At 36.2% G+C, this 24,109-nt stretch overlaps 1 protein-coding gene across 4 annotated transcripts in view; it reads left to right on the top strand.

The window, feature by feature from the left end:
• CTNND2 (catenin delta 2) overlaps positions 1-24,109 on the top strand; it is a 901,977-nt gene that overhangs the window by 141,003 nt on the left and 736,865 nt on the right. For 3 of the 4 annotated variants that reach the window (XM_041732004.1, XM_041732005.1, XM_041732002.1), the window contains exon 2: positions 11,687-11,823. In XM_041732004.1, coding sequence (XP_041587938.1) covers positions 11,687-11,823 — 137 coding nt within the window. Of the gene's footprint in view, positions 1-11,686; positions 11,824-21,629; positions 21,730-24,109 lie in introns of those variants that run through there. The other variant, XM_041732007.1, reaches the window with a different exon arrangement.

The following is a 24,109-nucleotide window of genomic DNA, read 5'->3' as shown; positions in this document are numbered from 1 at the left end:
AACCAAAATATCAACACATAAAAAGTGCAAGCTTCCTACCTGATTGGCAGAAATTTTATTTTTCTTTTTGTAGGAGTTATTATTTTCTTTCAATTTATTTATATATTTGAACTCTTATAATTGACTAAATTTTATAACTAAATATTAAAATGTTTTACTTCTCATTAAGGAACAACTTGTGTATTAGAGAGTGGTGCCTACTGATTGTGAGAGATGTTGTAAATATTTAGAAAAAGGAGAAAGAAGAAAGTGGGAGGTGGGAAGCCTTAATGTTAGAAACTTTTTATCAAACTTAGAATAATTTAATTGCGAAAGAAATTATTTTAAAAAATAAAGTAGAAAGATGGTACAAATGAACTTTAAAATGATAAATATTGTTTTTAGATTAGGAATATGATATTGTAAACAGACCTATTTACTCATATCTGAGACTTAAAATATGTTATGATTGTATAGAATAACTGGAAACCGAGGAGTTTCTCTTCAAACAGCTTTGCTGAAAATTGCCTTTAAGGGAAGTATAACACTCACTTGACAAGTTATAGAGTGAAGATGACTTGTGTTTCTCTCTGGCTGGAATTAGCTTTTTGTTTGATGGACTCTATAGTTTAAAATGTCATTTTATGGACAGAGGAGTTGAAGAGGTATTTTTTCAAGGAAGACATACAAATGGCCAACAGGTACATGAAAAGGTGCCAACATCACTAGTCATCAGGGAAGTGCAGTCAAAACCTCACATCTCTTAGAATGGCCATCATCAAAAATACAAGAGATAACAAGTATTGGCAAAGGTGTGGAGAAAAGGGAACTGCTGTGTACTGTTGGTGGGAGTGTAAATTGGTGCAGCCACTATGGAAAACATTATGGAAAATTTTCAAAATATTAAAAATAGAATTACCATATGACCCAGCAATTCCACTTCTGAGTATATATTGAAAGAAGATGAAAATAGGATCTTGAAGAGAGATCACTCCCACATTATTTGCAGCATAAGATATGGATACTAAGTAGCTAAGATATGGAAACAGCCTATGTGTCCATCAATGGACACTTGGATGAATGGATAGAGAAAATGTGGGGAGTATGTGTGTGTATGTAAAATATTATTCAACCATGAGAAAGAAGGCAATCCTGCCATTTATGACAACATGGATAAACCTCGAAGGCATCGTGTTAAGTGAAATAGGTCAAATACAATACAATATTTCACCTATATGTGGAATCAAAAAATGCTTAACTCACAGAAACTAGTACATGGAAAAGAAATTGGCAAAAAAGCAGAGTTAGGGATTGATAGTCACCTTTTCGTAATATCCAGTCATTCATCTGTTTAAAATTATTTATTGATCACATGCCAAAATATTTGAACTCCCAACATGTATTTAATAAATATATATTCCAAAAAATGAGAGATTCTTTGCTATGTAACCTTTACAAGTACAGTGAAGCCTCTTTACACATAGGATTTAGATTTACTTTCTAAGCAAAGCTTTACCTTTTTCTTGATGTATGTGTTATAGTAAGCTAATTATATCACTTAAAATTTCAAAATTTCTTATGTATGCATAAAAATGTCAGCATATTTTAGTAAGTATCAAAAATTATTATGGCTCCATTCAATTTTTGTTTTATGTATTTTTTCCTTTAAGATTTGTAGAGAGATTTATTTAAAATATTTCTAAGTCAGTGGTAGCAACTGAAGTTGTGTAGGTGTAGTTGATACTGTTCTAGAATCAAATTTAAAACACTGATGGACAGTTTCCCTGCTTTGATGGATTAAACATGTTTTCTAAGGAGTGCAGATACTTCTTACAGTGCAAGATTTTGTTTTTGACTCTCCATTGATAGTTACTCTGGGGAAAAAATGTGTGGTAGAGGTCTAGTATCTTGCAAAATTGTCAAGTGGCAGATATGTAATGTATTTGGAATCAATATGAAGGGCAAATTGCCATAATTTGAATGGATACTTTGAAGTACTATGAAGTGAGAACATGTTGCCGGCCAGTGTGTGGCTGGCATTAGGGGACTTTCTGTTTAATAGATTGTGACAATCAGCGTTGGTAGTTCACAATAGTAAAATTGTTGTGGACTGGCTTTAGAGCATGATTTTTTTGGTACCAGATTTTTATCATGTCAATCTGTGATTAAGTAGGAGAACATGAAATGGAAAACTGTGTATTTGTTTAAAGTATTGTTAGGGAGAGTGTTTGAGGAGGCACACTATTTTTCACTTGCTGGCTTAGACGCTGTTGTTCAGCATCTTGCAAAGACACAATGTCGGAGATGGTGGCGAATCTTTAGAGGCTATGTGAAGGGGGACGTCGGTGCCTGGGGCATTTGGCAGTGACAGTATGTTCTGGGCAGTCACTGTGTGTGACCAGCTCTATATTGGGAGTGGTGCTAAGCATGCTTCTTTGAAGTTTCAGCCAGAAGAATAGTCAGTCTACCGCTGAGCCTCTTTATTATTGAATGTTTTAGAACTTTCCCTCTATTCAGGGAGAGCCAACGTTAAAGGTATTGTGCCTGTTTCAATTTCTCTTCAGTTTACTGTTACCGTGATGGATCTGTAATTATAGAACTTTGGACTTCATTTCTCTGGCCTAAGGAGAAATGTCCCTCCAGCTTAGCAGACCCATGAAATTGGCTGGTGAGACGTCCTTGTCATGTTTGAGGGAACGAGGATGGGTTATTGATTTCAGAAGTGGGTCAGTTTTTTACTGAAGTTGTGCCCCGAATCTTTAGCTTTTTAAAAATCATAATCATTAATTTCATTCAGATACATGCCCGCTGTAAAAGTAGACAAAGGTGGATTGGTAGAGATATGTATGGGTTGGCTACTTTAATATTACATGCTACCCACAGTCATTAATTTGAATATTTCTAATTTCATCATTCCACACATGTATTTCTTCTTCTCTGTAGTCTTTTAAAACAATTCTACAATATTGGTCCCTTCCTCCTCACTGTTAGCTCTGCAATGTGAACCTTCCTCAAGCAGCGCATTTATCATGATGAGCTATAATGATCATACATCTTCTGGGATTTTAAAAATCTTTTAATGTTTTTGGAATTGGGATGTTTTTTAATATGACTGTTGATGCCCTTTTTCTTTAAGCCATTTGGGATGGATTTTCTGTCACTTGCAAATGAAAGCCTTACTAAGTCCCAACAGCATAGCAGCTAGCTGCAATCCACCCACACCTCCAGTGTTTCCAGGCTCACCTCTGATGCTCCCTGAATGCCAGCCCCAGTGCTGTCTTCCCTGCCCCTGTCATCTCACTTTATAGATTTATTCTGATCCTTTCCTCTCTACCAGTAACCATCTGCCTTTCCAGTGTCATCCTGTCAAGCCACTGTCTTCTCTCAGCTTTTCCCTCCATTCAGGTTTGGGCACCCTGGTCATGGTTGCAGAATCCGTGAGATCCCACCATTAACATCTTACATGTCGGGATCTGACCTTACCTCCAGGTGGCCTAAGTACCTGCCCTTGGTATAAGTGTAGCTGGGGCCGGAGAGGCAACAAGATCGATAAATTGTTGACATAACGTTACCTTACCTTACCTTACCTCCAGGTGGCCTAAGTACCTGCCCTTGGTTATAAGTGTAGCTGGGGCTGGAGAGGCAACAAGATCGATAAATTATTGACATAACGTTACATTTAATGTCATAATGTCATAATTGAAAATGCCTGAGATGATGCTTTAGGAGACAGGACCATGAGACACCAAGAGAAGACCCCGTCCTGTCCTCACTGACCTTGTTTTGCTACAGCTTGGCTGCTTATATATCTGTCCCATGCGTGAGTGCTGCAGTTCCTTCTTGCTCTATAGTCCACAGAAGCTCCTTTTGACTTTCAGACACAGTTTATATCACTAAGAATAATACTCAGGTGGCCTTAAGTCTGTGGTGATAGTTAAGTTGGTCCCATCCTCCTCAGTGATTAATGGCTCACGCAACGGCACAAAGTAAATTTCCTGAGCCTGCATGCTATGTTCCACTCCCACCGTTCCGAACCACTTCTCTGAACACACAGGTTGAACAGTCAGCCCCTTGTGTTCCACATGTGAATCTCACTCTGATCCCATGTCTCTCCCCTCTGTCATCATATCTTCCACCACAGCAACAAGGGACCTCATGTCTCTGATTCTGTGATTAACATCTCATGCCTCACCCCCAAACTATCAAGTAGAATTGGACATTTCTCTACCTCCTGGCTTTGCTTGTAGTTGCATATTCTGAATATGTCTCGATACTTCTTCCTTGCAGGGTGCATTCCATAAATATTGCCAGATTCTGTTTGTAAGTTGTGAGTTGCAAGCATCGAGTTCCAGAGGCCTCAGATCCTGCTTGATTGATGGCTCTACCTAAGAAGCCAGCAACCCAGGCTATCCCTTCTTTGGCATTCGACTGAGGCCAAGCCATACACTAGTACTAATAAGGTTTCAGAAAAGCAGCTTTCTTGAGTGGAAATTAAAAGGGTGTCATTTCAAATATCATTTAGAGAAATGCTCTAATGCAAAGCCCATTTTACTTATGTTACATGCTCTACTAAGCAACCATTATTGATTTTACACTAATACTTCAACAAATGTTTATTAACTGGCTGGTATATAGTAGATAGTGAGCCAGATGTGGGGAATTGGACATAGACCAGAGAGATTGAGTTTTTGGTCTAATTATATTGAGTTTTGACAGCTATTAATTATTATACTGTGTATAATAATATACTATATTACTGTGTAATATTATAATAATATTATATTATTAATATACTGTGTATATTCATGACATCTTAGTTGCAAATATACTGTGTATATTATTAGGATAAGCTCTAATTTTAAATTTCTCTTTAAAAAGAAGAAGCAAGGATGGATATATGTTTACGTGTCAGGAATGCATCTGAGAGAGGACACTTCTCTGCCTATTGTGTTGGGTTTTGATATTCATGACATCTTAGTTGCAAATACAGAATTGCAGTTTTAGTGACCAGAATGATTATGCAAATGAGGTATCTTTCATGTTACTAATTTATATGAATCTACACAATCTCTGCAACCTAATATTAGTAATATGCTTATGTTTCTGCTTATTTTTGAGTTGTACATGATCATAATCTTACACATATTGCCTGTGGGGTGGAAGGTTATAAAAATCCCATGTGTTCAATTATATTCAATTTTAAAATATCAAGTTGGATACATAAATGTATGTGTGACAAATGATAGTAATATTTGGAGTATTATAATGGCCAGTTTTGTTACTCCCTTGGGTGTAACCATAATGGAAAATTGTGAAAATTACGCCTAATGATGAGGTAAACCAAAATTCTATTGCACTAATATACTTGTATTGTAGAACATAGGATCAAGAACAGGGAGCATCACTGTCTTGAAGAGAGTGGACACATGAAGGAAGGAAATAATTTACTTTTATTTTGTTTTACTTTTTTTAAAGATTTTATTTATTCATGAGAGACACACAGAGGTAGAGACATAGCCAGAGGGAGAAGCAGGCTCCCTGCGGGGAGCCTGATGCAGGATTCAATCCCAGGACCCTAGATCATAACCTAAGCCAAAGGCAGATGCTCAACCACTGAGCAAGCCAGGCACCCCTGGAAATAACTTTAGATGTTGCCACACACATGTGGGGTTTGTTAGTTTGGTGTGAGATTCAAGGAAGTTAATGTCTGAGAGTCTTAAGTTGAAGCCATTGGCTAAAGCTAAACAAAGATGAGAAAAGTTCTAGAAGTTTCTAGCAACTCTAAAGTAAAAGATAAAAAGGGACCTGCCTAATGAAAAAGAAAAAGGATGGGGGGAGAAATGTGATATATAGTGTTTAGAAGTCATCAATCTTCCATTGCTCAATTCATATCAGAGTGTAGCTTCTGACTTGAGCTGGTTTCAGCTGCTGAGATGTTAACAGCAAAGAAGAGTCACAGATAGATGTGTTTTGGGTTGTAAGTTTGCATGTTAGGTCACCTTCCATTGCCCGAAATATATTTTACCCACAGTGTCAACATTGTGACTAATGGCCAGTCACTCAAACCAAACCCTGGAATCATCTAGATTCTTCTCTCCTGGCCTCACTACCACATGCAGCCTATCAGTAATCCTGACAGTTCTCCCTTCAAAATATGTTTATAATCTGACCCCTTCTCCTGACTTACTGCCAAGGATTAAAACTACAGAAGAAAGATTACATCAAAGATTGACCATTGGGTATGGATCAGTAGAACTTTCTGCAATGATGACGTTCTTCTACATTTTTATTTTCTAGTACAATAGCCACTGGCCACATGTGGCTATTGAACACTTGAAATGTGAATAATGCAACTAATAAACTGGCTTTGTAATGTTATTGAGATTTTAATAGCCATATGTTGCTAGAAGATACCATATCAGACAGTGCAAGTCTAGCTAATGAAATATTTATTGAGTCCCACAATATGTAAGGGATTTGGAGATTCTGGAATTTTAAGTAGGTGGGACCTGGGATAAGGAAGAAACAGGTCTCTGACAACATAGCGTGAGGGCCTGGGAGTGACAGAATGAGAAGACAGTTGAAAAGATTAAGAGGTCATGGGTTACAGATTGGGGGTGGGCAGTTCAACAGAAGCAAAGACCTCATCACAGCCAAAGGAGCTATCACTGAATCAGAGAGGAGGAAATCAAGTAATGGTGGTCTAAGAATGCTAGATGGATCATTGAATTGGTTAATTGTGAGACACCAGAGTCCATCAGTTAATTTTTGAAGATGGCCATATCCGATGTCAATCTGTTGGTCTGCAAACTGGCCTCCATACTCAGAGATAAGGGAGAGACTGAAAGACGATCACTCTAGATTGGTAGGCAGCAGGTTGAAGAGGCAAGTGAATTTATTTACAAGGCTCATCTTGGGTGGCTACAGGACAGGTAGATTTCTGCAGCCACTGGCCAGAATCTTTAAAGATTATATAGGCCTTAACTGGATTCAGTCCCATACCTCGTGTGGATAATCTCAACACTACATTTCTACCTCAGGGATATATTCTTAGAACAGCTTCTGGGCATGGGGAAGGCAAGCAGACACACATCCCATACACAGAGGGGCAGTAGGAAGCCTCCAATTGCCTAGGTCCAACTCAAGGGTTAACTCATTGTCATGTCTTCATGATATCCTCTTCCAATAAAGTCATCAGTTGCTAGAAAGAAGTGGCTAAAGAAAGAACAAATTTTGGGGTGCCTGGGTGGCTCAGCAGTTGAACATCTGCCTTCAGTTCAGGTCGTGATCCCGGGGTCCGGGATCGAGTCCTGCATTGGGCTCCCTGTGAGGAGCCTGCTTCTCCCTCTGCCTGTGTCTCTGTCTCTCTCTCTATGTCTCTCATGAATAAATAAATAAATAAATTAATTAATTAAAAAATAACAAGTTTCCATTATAAAATATACAATAAGAATTTTACTGTCTTTTGGGTGATGGAAGTCAATAAAATATAGCTTTGAATGCAGTCCTTGAATTAAGAGCAAGAGAGTTTGGCCTTTTAAAGTATACATAAGATTTTAATAGGTTACCAAGTATAATGTAAATTTATAGTGACTCATGTTTGGGAAATAAAAGTTTAGAGTATTTATTCGGATTTCATGAAATCTTATTACATAAGGGACATACGTTAAAGTTGAGAAAGACACTCTGTATATGGGGGCTACCTGCTTTTGCTCGTATTGTCATCCAGCCAACTTTTCTGAATTTCTTATTGTATCATCTTTGAAAGAAAGCATTTTTTTTTTTTGCAGACCTACTTCACATAAATTGGGTACAACCATCTTCTAAGATTTGATTTATCCAGGTTGCTTATTTGAAGCAGTGCATTCCTTTCTCTGACACTTGTAGTTTATCTTGGGTGAAGGTATTGACAGAGCTGTACATGATGGTGCCACCCTGCTACCATCAATCCCCAGGCTCCCCCATATTCATCTCATGGGAGAAATAGAGAAAGAAGCTGAGACCGATCCACTCCTGCCTGTATTAGTCTTCCCCCACTACCATAAGATGCCACTGACAGAGGGGCTTAAACAGCAGAAGTGTATTTTCTCACAGTTCTGGAGGCCAGAAGTCCAAGGCCAAAGTGCTGGCATGATACATGTTTGGTGAGAACACTCTTTCTACCTTCTAGCTTCTCTCTCTGTCCTCATAGATGGAGAGAAAGAGCTCCAGTCTTATACTCTTTTTGTAAGGACAACAATCCCACCTTTATAAACCCCACCCTCATAACTGCATTTAACCTTAATTACCCCCCCCCCAAAGGCCCCATGTCCAAATACAGTCACATTGGGGATTAGGGCTTCAGCATGTGGATTTGGGACAGGGGTGGGATCATGGGTGGGGGTATGAGTGAACACAGTTGAATCTGTAACACTGCTCATGCATGTGAGGGTGTAATACAGCATGACTTGTTTTGTATTTTCTGGACATAGAACTTCTTATTACCAAGTCTAAATTTCAGCTTAGATATTTGCAGATTAAGCATTCTGCTAGCGATAGAAAGACTTTTTACATAGTAGTTGTATAAAGAGAATGAAGAAGTGTTGTTATGTAGGATCAGTAAATCTGTTGGAAAATGTCCCACTGTTCTCATTGCCAAAGAGAAACAAAATCAAAGGGATGAATTTTTCTATGTCACATTGGTAAAAGCAGGAGAGAGCAGTTAAGGCCAGTGTTGTTAACTTTGTGGGGAAGGGTCGTTCTCACAGCACTGCCGGTGGGCAGATAAGTTGAACCAGCCTGGCAGCAGGAAAATTTGTTTTGACTCTCAAAAGTCTGAAACATGTTCCAGCTCCTCATTCCATCAGTACCACATGTAGGAATTTATCTACTGAAAATGTCACATGTGTGAAAATGTCATAAAAATTAAAAAGATATGTAAATTATGATACATTATGAATACTATTCATTGCATTTTTAGTATACGTGCTGCCTAAGTGAGCACGTCATTACGTTTATAAACCGCAGAATAATTTTTCCTAACATAAGAAATAGTTCATTATATGTTGCTGGACAAAAATTTTAAAAAATGCTATATTAGTAGTACTCTATTATATGTAAATCTCATTATACAGAGTGAGTTAAATCAGAAAAAAAAAATTCTGTCAGAGAAACATACAAAAATACCAAAATAAATATACTTATCTCAGATGCCAGAATTACTGAGGATTGCTCTTCCTTTGTTTTTGTCTTTTGTTTTGTTTTGTTTTGATTTTGTTTTTCTCTTGTCTCCTTACATTTTCTGGATTTCCTGAATTTAGTACAGATTAATTACTAATTTAGTGGATTAGTTCTAATTAAAACTAAAGTACTTGGCCATTTACTGCAAAGTCAGAAGGCTTAAAACTTTTTACACTTACCATTAGGCAGCCCACGGCTTGGTCTTCATATGGTCCTCCTTCTCCTCTTGTGCTGTGAGCTAAGAGGATCGGCAGTTGAGGTTGGACAGTCTTAACCATTCATACACGGGGATGGTCAATGGTTGAATTAAGTCTGGATGTGAAAAGTTATGAGCCGTGGAAATTATTCCAAGTCATTTCCATTCAGGCATAGAGGTTGCCTTGGGTTGCAGTAGCTCTGTATGGTAGCTAAACCTTGAAGCTTTCTCTTTTGTTCTGTTATTGCTGCTCTAAGGAGAAATGGGGGTACATAAACAGACTTGGTTATTCCTTATAGTGTGTAGATCCAAGTTGTCTAGTGCCCAAGGATATGCCTTGATTCATTGCCTATTAAATCCCATATTTTACTGTGACAGGTTACTCTCATACTTTTAAGAGTAACATTTTATAAAAAAAAAATTGATATATAGACTAGTATTTATGAGACAGCCAGCAGAACAGGTTATGGAAAATAGGCCGCCACATTAAAGGACTCTAAAACAGGAATAAAAAGGGAGAAAATCTGAGTTCTAGGCCTGGTTATATAAATAACTTTGGGACCTTGGACAAGTTCTTTGTCAAAAAACAGGTTGGCAATAATACTAGTCCAGAACCGGGATTTACATGGCCCCAATAAAATTTAGAAAACACAAAAGTGAAGATTTAAAACCTGCAAGACGGGATGCCTGGGTGGCTCAGTGGTTGAGTGTCTGCCTTTGGCTGAGGTCATGATCCTGGAATTCTGGGATCTAGTCCTGCATTGAGCTCCCTGAAGGGAACCTGCTTCTCCCTCTGTCTGCGTCTCAGCCTCTCTCATGAATAAATAAATAAAACCTTAAAACATGCAAGACTTCTCCTTTCTCAGCTTCAGGCCCTTTGGAAGCCTCTGACATAGATAGAGTGATCTCTGCTGTACCTCTCCACTCCAGGGTCACGGAGAGGGGTGACTTTGCACACAAGAACTACCATTTCCTTTCTTCTTGCTTTCTCCCCTTTCACCCATCCCTCAAACTTCCCTAATGAGAAAGGTTTGGTTTTTGGGCTATGTCACCTGGGCACAACATTTGTTGATCTGTTTATCCAAATCCTTATAATTATGAGGCTTGATCAGATAAGATGCTACATATGATAGCAAGATGAACACAAAACTATTTTCCTCTTGTCTTCCCAACCCCACCACTGTAATTATTTAAATCACTTCATTTCATCCTGTTGGTATCCACCACCTAAAATACCTTCTGCTTTTTTAGCCAGGGTTGCATTTTGCTACACTAGGTTAAATTTGATCTTTATCCTTTGCTCACATTCTGCTTATTAATATTATTTTCCCAAACCCTCCTATATATTGTTTGTAATGGATTTATCTTTCTAATACTATTCTAAGTCTCATTGGTAATATAATTTTTAAAATTACTTAAAAATGAAAACAAAACTAAGTTGGAATGTCCAATGATAACATTAGATGACCAATCTTTTTATATATTTTAAGGACAGTTCTATAACAGAACACTTTTCAGTGACCATAGCCCTAAATTATTAACTATTCACAATGCTAAGGTTCCTATGGAATTTATGTTTCCTACTGTAAAACCCAGTCTGCCTAGTTACGCTATAATAGGAAATACATTTTAACATTCACATAATACTAGTTCTTGGAGGGACATGTAATAGGATAGCTTTAGGCAAGAAAACAACCTTTATTTACTCCTAGGCTTTTATTTGAGTATTGATTTTGTAGGGCCCTGGTAAAAATTGTCCTAGTTAATTATTTCCTCTGCTGATAAGCATTGCTAGGTAATGTATAGAACAAATACTTTGGTCTTACTTGTTTGGGAAAGATAGTAAGAAAGAAACAACTGGGATGCTGTTTCTAAGCTGTCCATGTACATCCATTTATGAATTGGGTTCAAATAAAATGGTAGTTCAACTGTTTTTTGTTGTTGTTGTTGTTGTTGTTGTTGTTGTTGTTAGACTCAGTATTTCATTTCTTTATTCTTTCTTGTTACCTTTCTTGCCTTTTGCTTCTTAGTATCTCTTCTTCCACTTAGCTCAAATACAAAAGCACCAAGTTGTGAGTGTGTCCTGGAATTTGTTTGGGGTGATATAGGAGAAATCATTCCACTTACCTGTATTATTTCCTGTTTGATGATGATGCTTTCTTTGTAGTCATGTGCTCTCTTTGTAGTTTATAGTTTTCATTTTTCCAAAGAGTGCTGTTTAGTTGCCTGATAGTTGTGTCTGTATGCAGTGGCAACCTCCCATTATATTAAGCATGTCCTTTTGCATTGCAGGAGCTATGCCTGTTCCAGACCAGCCTTCTTCCACCTCAGAGAAGACCAGCTCCTTGAGCCCTGGCCTGACCACCTCCAACGGAGATGGCTCCGAGACAGAAACCACTTCTGCTATCCTCGCTTCGGTCAAAGAACAGGTAGAGACATCCCACTTTTGTGACATACTTAGGGGAACATATTAGAAACTGTTCCTTCAGATGAACAACGAGGACTTTTATGTTGGAAGAAAATCATGATTTTCACTTATCATAAAAATATTTTGACATGATTATAGTTGCTTTTGAATTTATGTTTTTATTCATGATTTAGGCTATTTTCCTTGAAAAAAATATTCCTTGGTAGGGGGAAACACTTTATAGGCAAAATTCCCTGTTGGTGAAGTCTTGGTAGATTTGGTGATGGACCAATACAGCGTAAAACTGTTATGTGCCTGAGGCCAAATAATTGGCTTTTAGAAAATATAAAGTCAAAAAAAATATATAAAGTCTAACCAACAATCAAAATATATCCGTAAGTATAAAAAATTAGTATAATGACAGCAGATGAATCCTGTGTTGGGTCAAGGCAAATTGGTCTCTCTGGTGTTTCTGGGCTGGATCAGGAAGAAAGTATCTTAGAATTTTCCCTGTAAAATGAATTAAAGTCTTCATGATTCTTCCTCCAGCATTACTTTGCTTTATAAATGGCTAATAAAATCTGAAGTCTTAGATTAAAAAAAATTACTCCTTCAAAGTCATGTTTCTTATAAATAAAAGGTGGTAAATAATCAAAGAAAGCTGGAAAATCAAGATTTTTTTCACTTCTTTTAGCATGTGGCAGGATATAAATCACAATTTTTTTAAATACTGAAAGTGTCCTGTGTTTGGGTATGATTCAAGGAGTGCTGAGTGAGCAACAGTAGTGGCGAAGCTCTCAGTAGAGTAGCTGAGAGAAGGTCCACTGACTTAAGGGATCGGTGATGCTGTCAGTCAGACGTGCGTCACCAGGGAGGGAAGTGTGCTGCTAAGTAGTTACACAAAGGAAAGTTGAATAGATTAATTGGATCATCTGGGCTTTGAAAATGGTCAGTAAGCAAGGAATTGGGTTGAAGCACAGGCTGTATTACTGGATTAGTTTGCTTCCAAAGCCCTCTCATGAGATTGCTGATTATTTTTAAGGAGTAATAGAAGAAGGGAGCAAAGGTTCATATCAGTTCCCACACTCAGGATACTGCTTTGTTAAAGTTGGTTTATGTCATGGTATCTTATTCATATATCTAGAAGTCTTGCTGAACCACTAACTTTAGAGTATTGACAAAATACAAAGTAGGAGGAATAAATTTAACAAGGAAATGACAAGACCTGTCTGATGAAAACTATAACATTTTATTAAAAGACATAAAGTAATTAAGAATAAATGACAGGGTATATCCTGTGTAGAAAAGCCTAGTTATCATCATAATATTACTTTTCCTCAAATTAAGATATAAACTTAAGGCTATTGTAGTAATATCTTGTCACTGATTGTTTCTTTGGCAAACTGAATCAAACTATTTTAAAGATCATATGGGAATCATAAATGTATGAGAGTTACAAGGAAGTTTTAATAGATTTTTATCTTACTAAACATTTTCATCACTGTCATGCCCAGTTGGTTCAAACTGGAAAGAATGTTCTCTCTATAGGATGTAACTAAAGGGGGTAGCCCTGGTGGCCCAGCTGTTTAGCCCCTGCCTTCAGCCCAGGGCGTGATCCTGGAGACCCTGGGATTGTGTCCCGCGTCGGGCTTCCTGCATGGAGCCTGCTTCTCCCTCTGCCTGTGTTTCTGCCTCTCTGTGTGTGTGTGTGTGTCTCTCATGAATAAATAAATAAAATCTTTTAAAAAAAAGGTAAAAAATTTTTTAAAAGGATGTAACTGAGGGCTCAGAATCTCAAGGACATATTCAATCCAAAATAGTAGAAAAAATTGGATAAGAGAAAATGTGTGCCAAAAATATGACAAAGTATTGATATAATTAATATATTAATGCTTCCTAATGTTGATGAGATAAAAAAATAAAATAACAGAATAGAAAACTAGGCAAAAAACATGAACAGCAGTTCATAGAAGAAAAATGCAAAAAGTTAATGACTATATGGAAATGCTTTCTACTCTACTAATCAGGGATATAAAAATCAAGATGAAAATATTAATTTCTTTAATCTACCAAATAGACAAACATTAAAAAATAGTATATTCTGTAATCTAGCTAAGGGTTAAAGTTTGAGGAAATTCACATTTTTGTCACTCCATATGGGAATGTGCAATCCTGTAATCTTTGTTTAAAATGATATGTTGCTATGAAGTGGCATTTACAGTGTTCAATAGCCTTTGATTAGTCATACTTAGACATATGTAGTATAGAAATGGGTGATCTAGAACATAAGATTTTATGTATATTGGTGTGTATTGCAAAATTATCTGGGATAGTAAAAAAGTGGAGCAGTACTGATTGATGAAGAATTTAAAAAAGACCTATCTTCTATGTAAAATATTTTATACAAAAGCTATATCCTTCTTATGTAGTTATTAATTAAAATGAGTTGGAGTTATATATTACACCTTTGAAAAACTCCATGAGGACTTTAGAAATGAAATGTTTTAGCATTATATTATCCTGTTTTTATAAAATAATAATAAATATTTTGTGTTGTTTACAATATTTATGAACATCTGGAAAAGTGTAGGAGGAAATAAATCAAACTATAAACATTGGTTACTATATATGTTTACAATTAGTTGGAAGTAGGAATAGGCAGAAGATATAGAGGATAGGGAAGACAATCCAAATTGGGAGAAAGAACTGGGAGACTGGAATAGATATTCGTTGGATTTGGATAATAGGAAATGCCATTTGAGCTGAGATAGTGATGTCTGTAGTTGAGAGAGTGGATAAGCTGCTGACAGCAAAAATATATTATGGAAATAAAATGGCCTCTCCAAATCCTTGATGAGAATTTCATAAAAAAGACTTACTGTGAAGAGTTTTTTTCTAATAGTCAAAACAAGTCCATTGTCCATTTTTGGATGCAAAGATGAGATTCTTTGTGACCAGTAACTAACGTGAGCAGGCATGAAAAGTCTGTCCTGGAAGCTGAGTAGAACAGCTTGAAGCACCTGCATCAGAGGCTCAGGCATCAGCTCCTATAGGCAGCAGCTGCCCATGTGAAGGCAAAATCCACAAGCAGCAAGGTCCCTGGACTTCCTTGGGGTAGCCTACTGTAAGCAAACAATTTTTTATTTTTGTCCTAAACTATTACGGTTTTGTGGTCTAGACTGTTATCTGTGGAGCTAAAGCTAAGTTAAATATATTGGGAAAAAATTAGCTGAGATGAAGGAAAAGCGACTTTAAAAGTTCATATCCTTTATGATTTTTAATAGTTACGTACATAACGTATTTATAAATTTTTCACTTGAATATTGCTTTCCTGATCCTTTTTAGGTGCTAATATAAAATAGCTTTTTTACTAAAAATTCTTTTTACTAAGTTAGAGGACCTCAAGGAAGAAATTTTATAGCATCACTCTTATGTGCTACTTTAGGCTTGTCTCCTTGAACATCAGCTCTGTGGGAAAGAAGTCATTCTTTTTTTTTTTTTAAGATTTTATTTATTTATTCATGAGATAGAGAGAGGGAGAGAGAGAGGCAGAGACACAGGCAGAGGGAGAAGCAGGCTCCATGCAGGGAGCCCAGGTCTCCAGGATCACTCCCTGGGCCGAAGGCAGATGCCAAACCACTGAGCCACCCAGGGATCCCCGAGAAGTCATTCTTTATCATAGGAGGCATATATTCTAAGCTACCTGGCAAACAATTGGTTGCATAATTTATTTATTCATTCATTAAATGTATTGAGCACTTTGTATATGCAAAGTACAATAAAGGGTAATAAAGTACATGCATAAAGAAAACTCAATTTGACAGTTTATTGGAAAAAAAGTGTTATTGAAATTGAGAACATAAGTTTTTAGGCAGGCAGTTAACATTGCACAGAAATAAATTCTGGTTTATAACCATAGAATGAACTTAAGTCATGACAAGCCCTAAGTCAACATGTCCGCATGACATGTATGGCATGTTGAGATTTTGTAAACAAGTCTTAGAATCCTTCAACCCAGCAGGCATGGATTGCTCAATGAAAAGGTGTTCATTGACTTTTTTTCTTTGTTCAAATTTCCCATCCTGATTGCTTTTTAACTGGTGAATTTTACACTTTTATATCAACAGAAATAGGACCAGGATTTATGTTATTACTCTATAGGTAATTTTCTGTATCTCAGACATACCTGTTTCATTTCCAAGTAACCAGGTTTCACTATGGGGCATTAAGAAAGAGGAACCTAATTCCTATTTCCTCTCCTGTAAGTGAGTGTCCTTTACCAGAAGAGGAGTGGAGGATAGAGGTTGGGCATTTGATGACTCTGGTCATGTGATTTGGATAAATAACTAAGAGGGGTAATTGAAAACTATTCATTACAAATGGCAGCCCATAAAGTGTGGTGGCTTAAAGGAATGGAAACAGTGAAGGGATTTTATTTTAAGAATGGAAGGTATCCCTATGATGATGGCATTGACTCATAGAGAAATTTATGATGCTTGAGAGAAAGGGAATAATCTCAGAGGAAAAAATCACTGGGTAGATGAGAGTGCATGAGGTCCATCTACCAGTAGAGAGAATGGCTTTTGGAACAGAGTTCAACCCTGAGGATGGGAAAGAATCGAGATATATGGTTTCAGGTCCTCCAGTGGCTTGGTGTTGGAAACTGTGGTAGGTCTTTCCCTCTCATTAGATGGGCACAGTCCGCTTGTTTGAGCTGGACCTATGAGGACCAGTGGTGAGCTGGACTGAGCAGAGGTGAAGGAAGGAGGCTTTGGAGGTAAGGGACACAAGACAGTGGTCATAATGATGGATCCTGGAATGGACATGGAATGGAAGCAGGTAAAAGAAAACTTGGTATGGACAATATATTTGCAGTGAGTCTGTATAGATAGTGGTATCTTGAGAGTTGTGTGCTTAAATCCAGAATTTAAAAGTAATTATTGTTCATGTTGGTGAACAACGAGGAAAGAGAGAGAACCCTCGTTGACTCTGTGAAAGGTGGTGGTGAGTGATGATGATTCCAGAACAGTGGTGAGGAACAGTGACAGTACTCCAGTCACCCTCAGTAGAGAGAGGACTGATATTGCTACATCTTGTGAGAAACCTGCTGATGGTGGCTTGTGGTTATATAGGTGTAGTCATCCCCATCTTCACCTGTGTGTTTTCACTGTTTTAACTGTAACAGTGTTGGTCTATACTATTAGACAAGAATTTACATTCTCTCACATAATATAACCTTTGTCTTTGTATTTTGTCTTAAGTCAACAAGGTGCTACTTTGCTCTTAAGAAAACCATGACTTTCCTAAAATATATATTTATTTCACAATAAGATTTCTTTCCCTTCAGTTGACCATTTGATCATCACACATTTCCAAAGTTGGCATCTTAAACAATCTTCTAATATTGGCTAGAAAAATTATGGGTTATTTTTAAAAACCTTTATGGCTCATATTGTTCACTGGTATTTGTAAATTATTGTGACTTAGATTAATGTGTCTCTGTGTCATACATGCAAAGTAACTTCTCCACATAAATGTCTCTTCACTCTAAGTTACCCTGCTCCCAAAGTCACTACTCTGAAGCTTATCATGGTCCAAATAGAAGGAAAAATAGTGTCACCAGGACTGATTTATATATATATATTTTAAGTGTCATAGCAGAAGGGAATGCAATTCCACAAGTGTAAGCCCTCAAGCAGCAGCATATGGTTTTGGGAGTTAATAATTCTACCAGAAAAGTATTTTAATAATGAATAGGTTAAATAGAAGTTTCTATGTATATAACAGCATTGCAAATGTTTTACTTCATTGTATTTTCAGTAGTGTTTATCAAATACCAGCTATGTGCATAGAACTGTGTTTCCTCTGGGTGGTAGATACACAGATTTGAAGTTTGCCTTCAACTATTTAGCAATGAAGTTAAAAAACTTATATAAAAGATATGAAATATTTTAAAAACTGTAGATGAAATTTCATGAAAACTCTCTAGTCATTTTACTTAAAAGCTCCAGGTGCTATATATTGATAAAAACATTCTTCAGGTTAACAGTATTTATAACCCTGGACACTCTGTTGCTCCAATAACATCTCTTGTTCTTTATATTTCACAAGAATTATAGTCATGTTCTTGATTTCAGAGGAAATTTTTAGTACATTATTTAAACTATCAATGATTTCTGGGTAGTATAATAGAAGTTTTCTTGTTTTCAACCACTATTGTTATTATACGTAATAGAGGAAAATAAGAGTAAAAAGATATCTGAGCTCCCGCTATGGACAAAAACTAGTGCACAGAGTACTTTACATGTTATGTCATATGAAGGCACTAAGAAAGAAAGCATTTTGAAAACTTCATCTTATATAAAATCTAAAGAATTCATGATATTTTACATCAACTCATGGTGAGGATTGCATACCTTTATTTTTATTTAGCTTCTACATTTGTAATTGTTAGATTCCACTAGCTCTGTGTAAAATGAATATGATTGGGAAGGAGCACATTATAAAATACTCCTTTAACTGGTCTTCTTCCAGTGTCACATGTCATTGTCAAGTCTTTCAGCATTATTAGTGTTACTGTAATATGCAATAATAGCTTCTGATAATGCAATGTGGAAAATGACCTATAACTATTAATCATTTTCCAAACTGTATCTTGGAAAAGCATTTCATGAAAGTAATGACAAAATTATCAGCCATGAAAAAGAGGAAATTAAAACACCTTTAGGAAAGGTCAAGAAGATAGGAAAGGATTATCTGCAAAGACTAGTGAACTTTATATTCATTTAGTCAGAGAGAAAAAGAATTATATATGCCATAGCACCACAAGTTGAGCTCTTTCCGTATATTAAAATTAAAATAACTGCTTGATTGATAATTTTTTATTGTATTTCTTGTTTCAAGTTAGATGTAGCTGGAAAATGAAAAAAAAGCATATTTTTCTCGTTTTCATGTTGGAACATGAACTATGGTGGGAATTGTGATGGCCCTGTTTTCAAGAGGTGGACTGAGATATGAGGGTACAAGCTAGGATTCTGTAGAACTGGCTCCTGGTAGAAGGTTTGGAACAAGGAAGGACAGATCTCGGAGTCAGCAGCCTTATGGATATCCCGGATACAGACAGGGTGCAGATAGACGGACCAAACTGTGTGTTTAGATTTGCAACAAGGCAAAGAAAGACACCAAGTAGTGTAAATAGAACTGGGGAACTCCATGTAGGAAGGAAGGGGACTGGTCAGGTGGTGGCAGAATGATGGAACCTGCTGGATTTGAAGCTGGTCTGTTTCTTGTGGATTCTGGATCTTTTTCACCACAAAAATGATGGTTGAAGCTAGAGATAGAGGAGCAACAAAAGTCCTAAACTACTTGTGGAAAACATTGAAATTAGTGCTAGGAGTTCTAGTCATGAGTGAATAATCCTAGAAGTGTGGATGGATCATCTCCCTCACTCCCTCCCCCTACCCACCATGCTCCTTTATGTGTATTCTGTTCTTGACCGTAAGTTATTTTGAATTTTTTCCTAAAACTTTATTTTCCCTTAAAATTTGACTTTGTAACCCTTCTCAAGTCACCTTTATATTTACCTGCCTTTTTAATCACCCCAAACTCTATTCCAAGAATTAATTCTCTGGAATGCTGTCTGCTCTGATCCCTCTGAAGCTATTAGGAGTTGGGTGTTTTAGGGACTGGAGGCTATGATGGGAAAAATAAAAATGGACTTAGTTTTTATATGTTAAATTAGAAGGTAAGCGTTTAATATGTGGATTTTTTTACTGTGACATTAGAGTGCATTTCTAACGCCTCTTTTATATTTAGCATTAGAATTTATGCTAAAATTAAAAAAATAAAAAATAAAAATAAAACTGTGGGATCCCTGGGTGGCGCAGTGGTTTTAGCGCCTGCCCTTGGCCCAGGGCGCCATCCTGGAGACCCGGGATCGAATCCCACGTCGGGCTCCCGGTGCATGGAGCCTGCTTCTCCCTCTGCCTATGTCTCTGCCTCTCTCTCTCTCTCTGTGACTATCATAAATACATAAAAATTAAAAATAAATAAATAAATACAAATTTTTAATGTTAAAAAAAGAATTTATTGCTAAATATTCATACATGAAATAATTTTTCTTTTGAATATGTAAAATATTAAATATATTTGATATTAAAATATTCTTTAAAATATGCATTTAAAAAATTTCAGTGGATTTTCCACTAAAAAGTTATTCATGCATATTGTGAAAAAGTTAAAAGCTCAGTAAGGAATGAAGATAAAAATTTTATTTGAAAATAATATTACAGCTAGTGGTTGTTGCAAATATTTGGGAAGAGTTTGTTCTAAGATTTTTATGTGAATATATAATTATCTGTACAAAATTTTTCTTTTCATTTATATATAAATATTTTATACTTCTTTGGACACTTAATATTACATCAGGAGCATTTTTTCATATCACTATTATATTAAAACTTTTTCTAATGGCTATATAAATGGATACATTGTGAGTTATTTAGTATTATAATTTTATTGAACTTTCCTATTTTTTTTGATCTCTTAGGTTGATTCAATTTTCTCAGATGAAACAAAAATGACATGTCATACTGCCTTGTACATAAATCATTAGGTCTACTTTGACAGAAGTTGCCTGGAGCACAGTTTTGAAAAAGAGTTTAAAGACCTTTACAAACTCTCTGGGAAAATATATCATAATTAATTACTCATAAGATATACAGGCAGGATATAGGAAGCAGGAGCTCCAGGGATATAAGAGTCAGTGCCCTGTACAGGGTTTGCACAGAGTAGGAAATTGACAAGTAGAATATTCTGGAGGGAATAAATAGGGGAAACATGTATAGTATTCAGAACAACTGAACCAAATATGCTAAAGATAGTGAAGAGAAACATATGAAATATGATAGGACAAGGAAACATTATTAAATAGTACCTCAAAATAACAAAAATGTTTTTTAAAAGGTTAGATATTATATTTTTTAAAAATATACATATTTTTATAAAACATACATGACATTTCTGTAAACTATGTAAGACTTATTTCATCAGATATATAGTTAAGTAATAACATTTTCTCTAGTAATTATTTTGTTCAATATCTTCTGTTTATGACCAAAGAAACTCAAACTTCAAAAAATATGTACCTAAAGCCATGTAGGGAATTGCCATGGAATTTAAATGAGAAAATTAGTTTGTTTTATTCTGAATCCAGTACTCTTTTCACTCAGTTACATTCTCTCATAATTTAGGTATGATAATGGGCTTCAATATATGCTCTAATAGTTTTCCCAAGAGGAACATTTCTCTATGACCAAGGTTTGCTGAGGCCAAGTTAAATGATGCACCGGCCTGTCTAGCTTTTACTTAACTAGACAAAGAGAGGCAGACAATTTCACATCATTTGATCTGTAATTTAACTTTGAAATCTAAAGGAATCATTAAAGATACTCTAAATAAAAAGAATTCCAGGAACTTACACACCTCATTGTTAGCTAATGTCTTCAGAGAAAATGTAGTAAGAAGAGGTGCTGTGATGCCACACAGCATTGTTTTCGTTGGATGTTCCTGTTTTCAAGATCAGTGGTGTGGCTGGAAGTCCTCTCCAGCGTGCATCAATGACACAGGTAAATATGCCCGCAGCAGCCCATAGATCATGTTCAAGTGGCCTTACTCACTGCAGTCATTAAAGTAATGTGCAAGTTCATGCCCTGGGCTCTAAATGAACTAGCTCTATGGCCTGCTGCTGTAAAAAAAAAAAAAAAAAAAGTGATGATTGGCATCCTCCTCTTTGACTAATGACGAGCTCTGACTTTCCATTCTGCTCAGGGTCTCCAGAAGTAGCTGGACCACTTGCCTAATTACTAGAAGACAGAAGGACTCAATATTAACAAGACCAAAGTAAACAAACAAAAGTCACTTTGCACAGGTAATCCTCAGCATCTGGTTGCCAATTCACCATGTTGATAGATTTAGGTATTGGGGCGGGGGGTGCATTTTGCAGTTTACACATCCTGGAAAATCTGCTAGGTGAAGAAGTTATGTTCAAAACTGAAACTAAGAATTTTATAAAATTCAGTTCAAGATTCTTTCATAATGTAGGCAAGTCTGTTGTATTTTCAGAAGTAGAACTCTAAGGTGTCAACCAAGGGTGTTTAACTGTTTGAGTTGATTCAAAGTTTTGAAAGGATAGGTCCACCCTCATATCTACCACCTCTACCCAGACAAGAGATCAGCTTCATAAAGACACTCTTAATAAATGATACCACATCTTCCAAATACTTGTCAGAGACCTCCAATTACCTGCTATAGACCTCCTGTCAGAAGTCAGAGGCAATGTATTATTAAAATTAATAATTTAGAATGTAAATTCTTTCTATTTTGGGAACTCTGCTTGTATCAGGATCAGCATTTTAGCCCTCCCTGGGAATGCCTTCCAGGCTTTAATAATACTGCAGTGATATGATGACTCTGTCTTTATGGAGACCGAAGATAAGAAATTACCTGCTGGGAGCTTTTTGGAATTTCGTGGAAACCTGATATTGGAAACCTGTCTCACACTGTTGTTACTTGATTTAATGTCAATGAAATATTTTAGTACTACATGCATACTCCTACTATAATGAAAATAATAATAGTAGTAGTAATATTATTAAAAAGTGCAATTATTTTTTCCTAAGAAATGCTAATTAATTCATTTATGGAATAGGTTTGTGGCTGGATCTCCCTTCCTTACTGCTGCATTGCTGGCCCTCAGAGCAGTGCTAGATGTAGAGGACAAATTCAGAGTATTTGTGTTGAGGGTACGAGTTCACTAATGAACCTACTGTGTTTTTATGTTCCATTTTAGTTGAAAAGCGAATGATTTGCTTAATTGTAATAACAGACTTTAGTTGTGTGGCACAAAGGTCTCATCTCTGTTGTTGCATTGATCATATTCTTTGACCTTTATTTTAATGGCCATGTTGGATCTGCGTCTTCCCCTTTGAGCTACTTGCATATCATTTCAGAATTAGCCCATTTACTTTGATGAATCCCTGGGTTCCCAAATTGCAGTTTCCTCTCTAAACAGCCCGAATTGAAACTCATTTAATCAAGTGGAATGAGATATATTCAGTTTAAGATGAGGAATATTAACTTAAACCTATCCTTCATTAATAAAATATATAGGCTGATGTCTTTTTCTCTTGAACTAGACTATGTTCCTTATTTTAGCCCAAAGCAAAGCAAAACACTCCATGTTAGTACATGAATCTGCAACTTCACACATAAAAAAAAAACACAAATACCAGTTTCTTTTGTTTATATGCAGTTATCCCAAATTTATCGTTTTAAAAAAATATTTCTTCCAGTGATTTTCCCCATTTCTTTCAATGTTTTTTAATTGTCCTTTGAAAATATACTTTTCTCCAGAGTCTACAGCAGTTCAACCATGTACTTATCATTACTTGCTTATCTTGGATTTCCTTTGTGTTTGGGAGATTTTTTTCACGTATTTGTACTTGGTGATTTGTACTTTTAATATTGTAATGTTAAAAATCAAATTATTATGGATTTTGAAGTAAAATCCATAGTTGCTGTAGTTGCTGTTCATTTGTACATTTGTTTAATGGTGGGTGCCATATGTGTTTTATATGGTGGTGTTTTTGCTATAGTTAGCTTTTTTTATATATTAGCAGAAGATAGATCTTGAGCATATTTACATGGAAGTTTCTGGACACACAACTTACTTCTCCATAAGTGTATAAAAGAATAATTCCAGCCTTACTAACATGTCACAGGAAATAGAGTCTTCATATAAAAATGTTATAAAGATTTCTGTTGGATAATTCTAAGTGCTTTTGTAGCACATCCTTTATTATGTCTCTAGGTCATTTGAGAGTTTATTTAGCAGCATTTTCTTACGAGAAAGCTTTACAAAGTGAAGACAGTGTCTTAAAACAGCCTGTTAACGAAAGCTACTCCACTAAAACAGTATCTAAATATACTTTCATGTCAACGCAGGAAGTGAACAGGTTGTTTTTGTTAGAAATGTGGACGTAGTGTAAACATTTCTCCATGATGAATTGTAATGGGTGAATTTTAGCAATATATTTACCCTGATAGTCACTGTGGCAGGTTGTATTGTAGAGAAGTGGCCACAGTGTTATTTCCAATTTCTTGTGACCTTCTTTCTTCTGATGCGAGTGTGACACTTCCCTGTTAATAGGTGGATTCTGTAATTCTCCCTTCCTTACTTGGGCTTGAGCCTGTGGAGGAAATGACATCATATGACTTTTGAGGCTTGGGTATGACAGACAGTGTTATCT

This window comes from Vulpes lagopus, chromosome 17 (genome assembly GCF_018345385.1).
Source record: "Vulpes lagopus strain Blue_001 chromosome 17, ASM1834538v1, whole genome shotgun sequence".
NCBI classification, from domain to species: domain Eukaryota; kingdom Metazoa; phylum Chordata; class Mammalia; order Carnivora; family Canidae; genus Vulpes; species Vulpes lagopus.
This window is presented reverse-complemented; position numbering and strand designations above follow the sequence as displayed.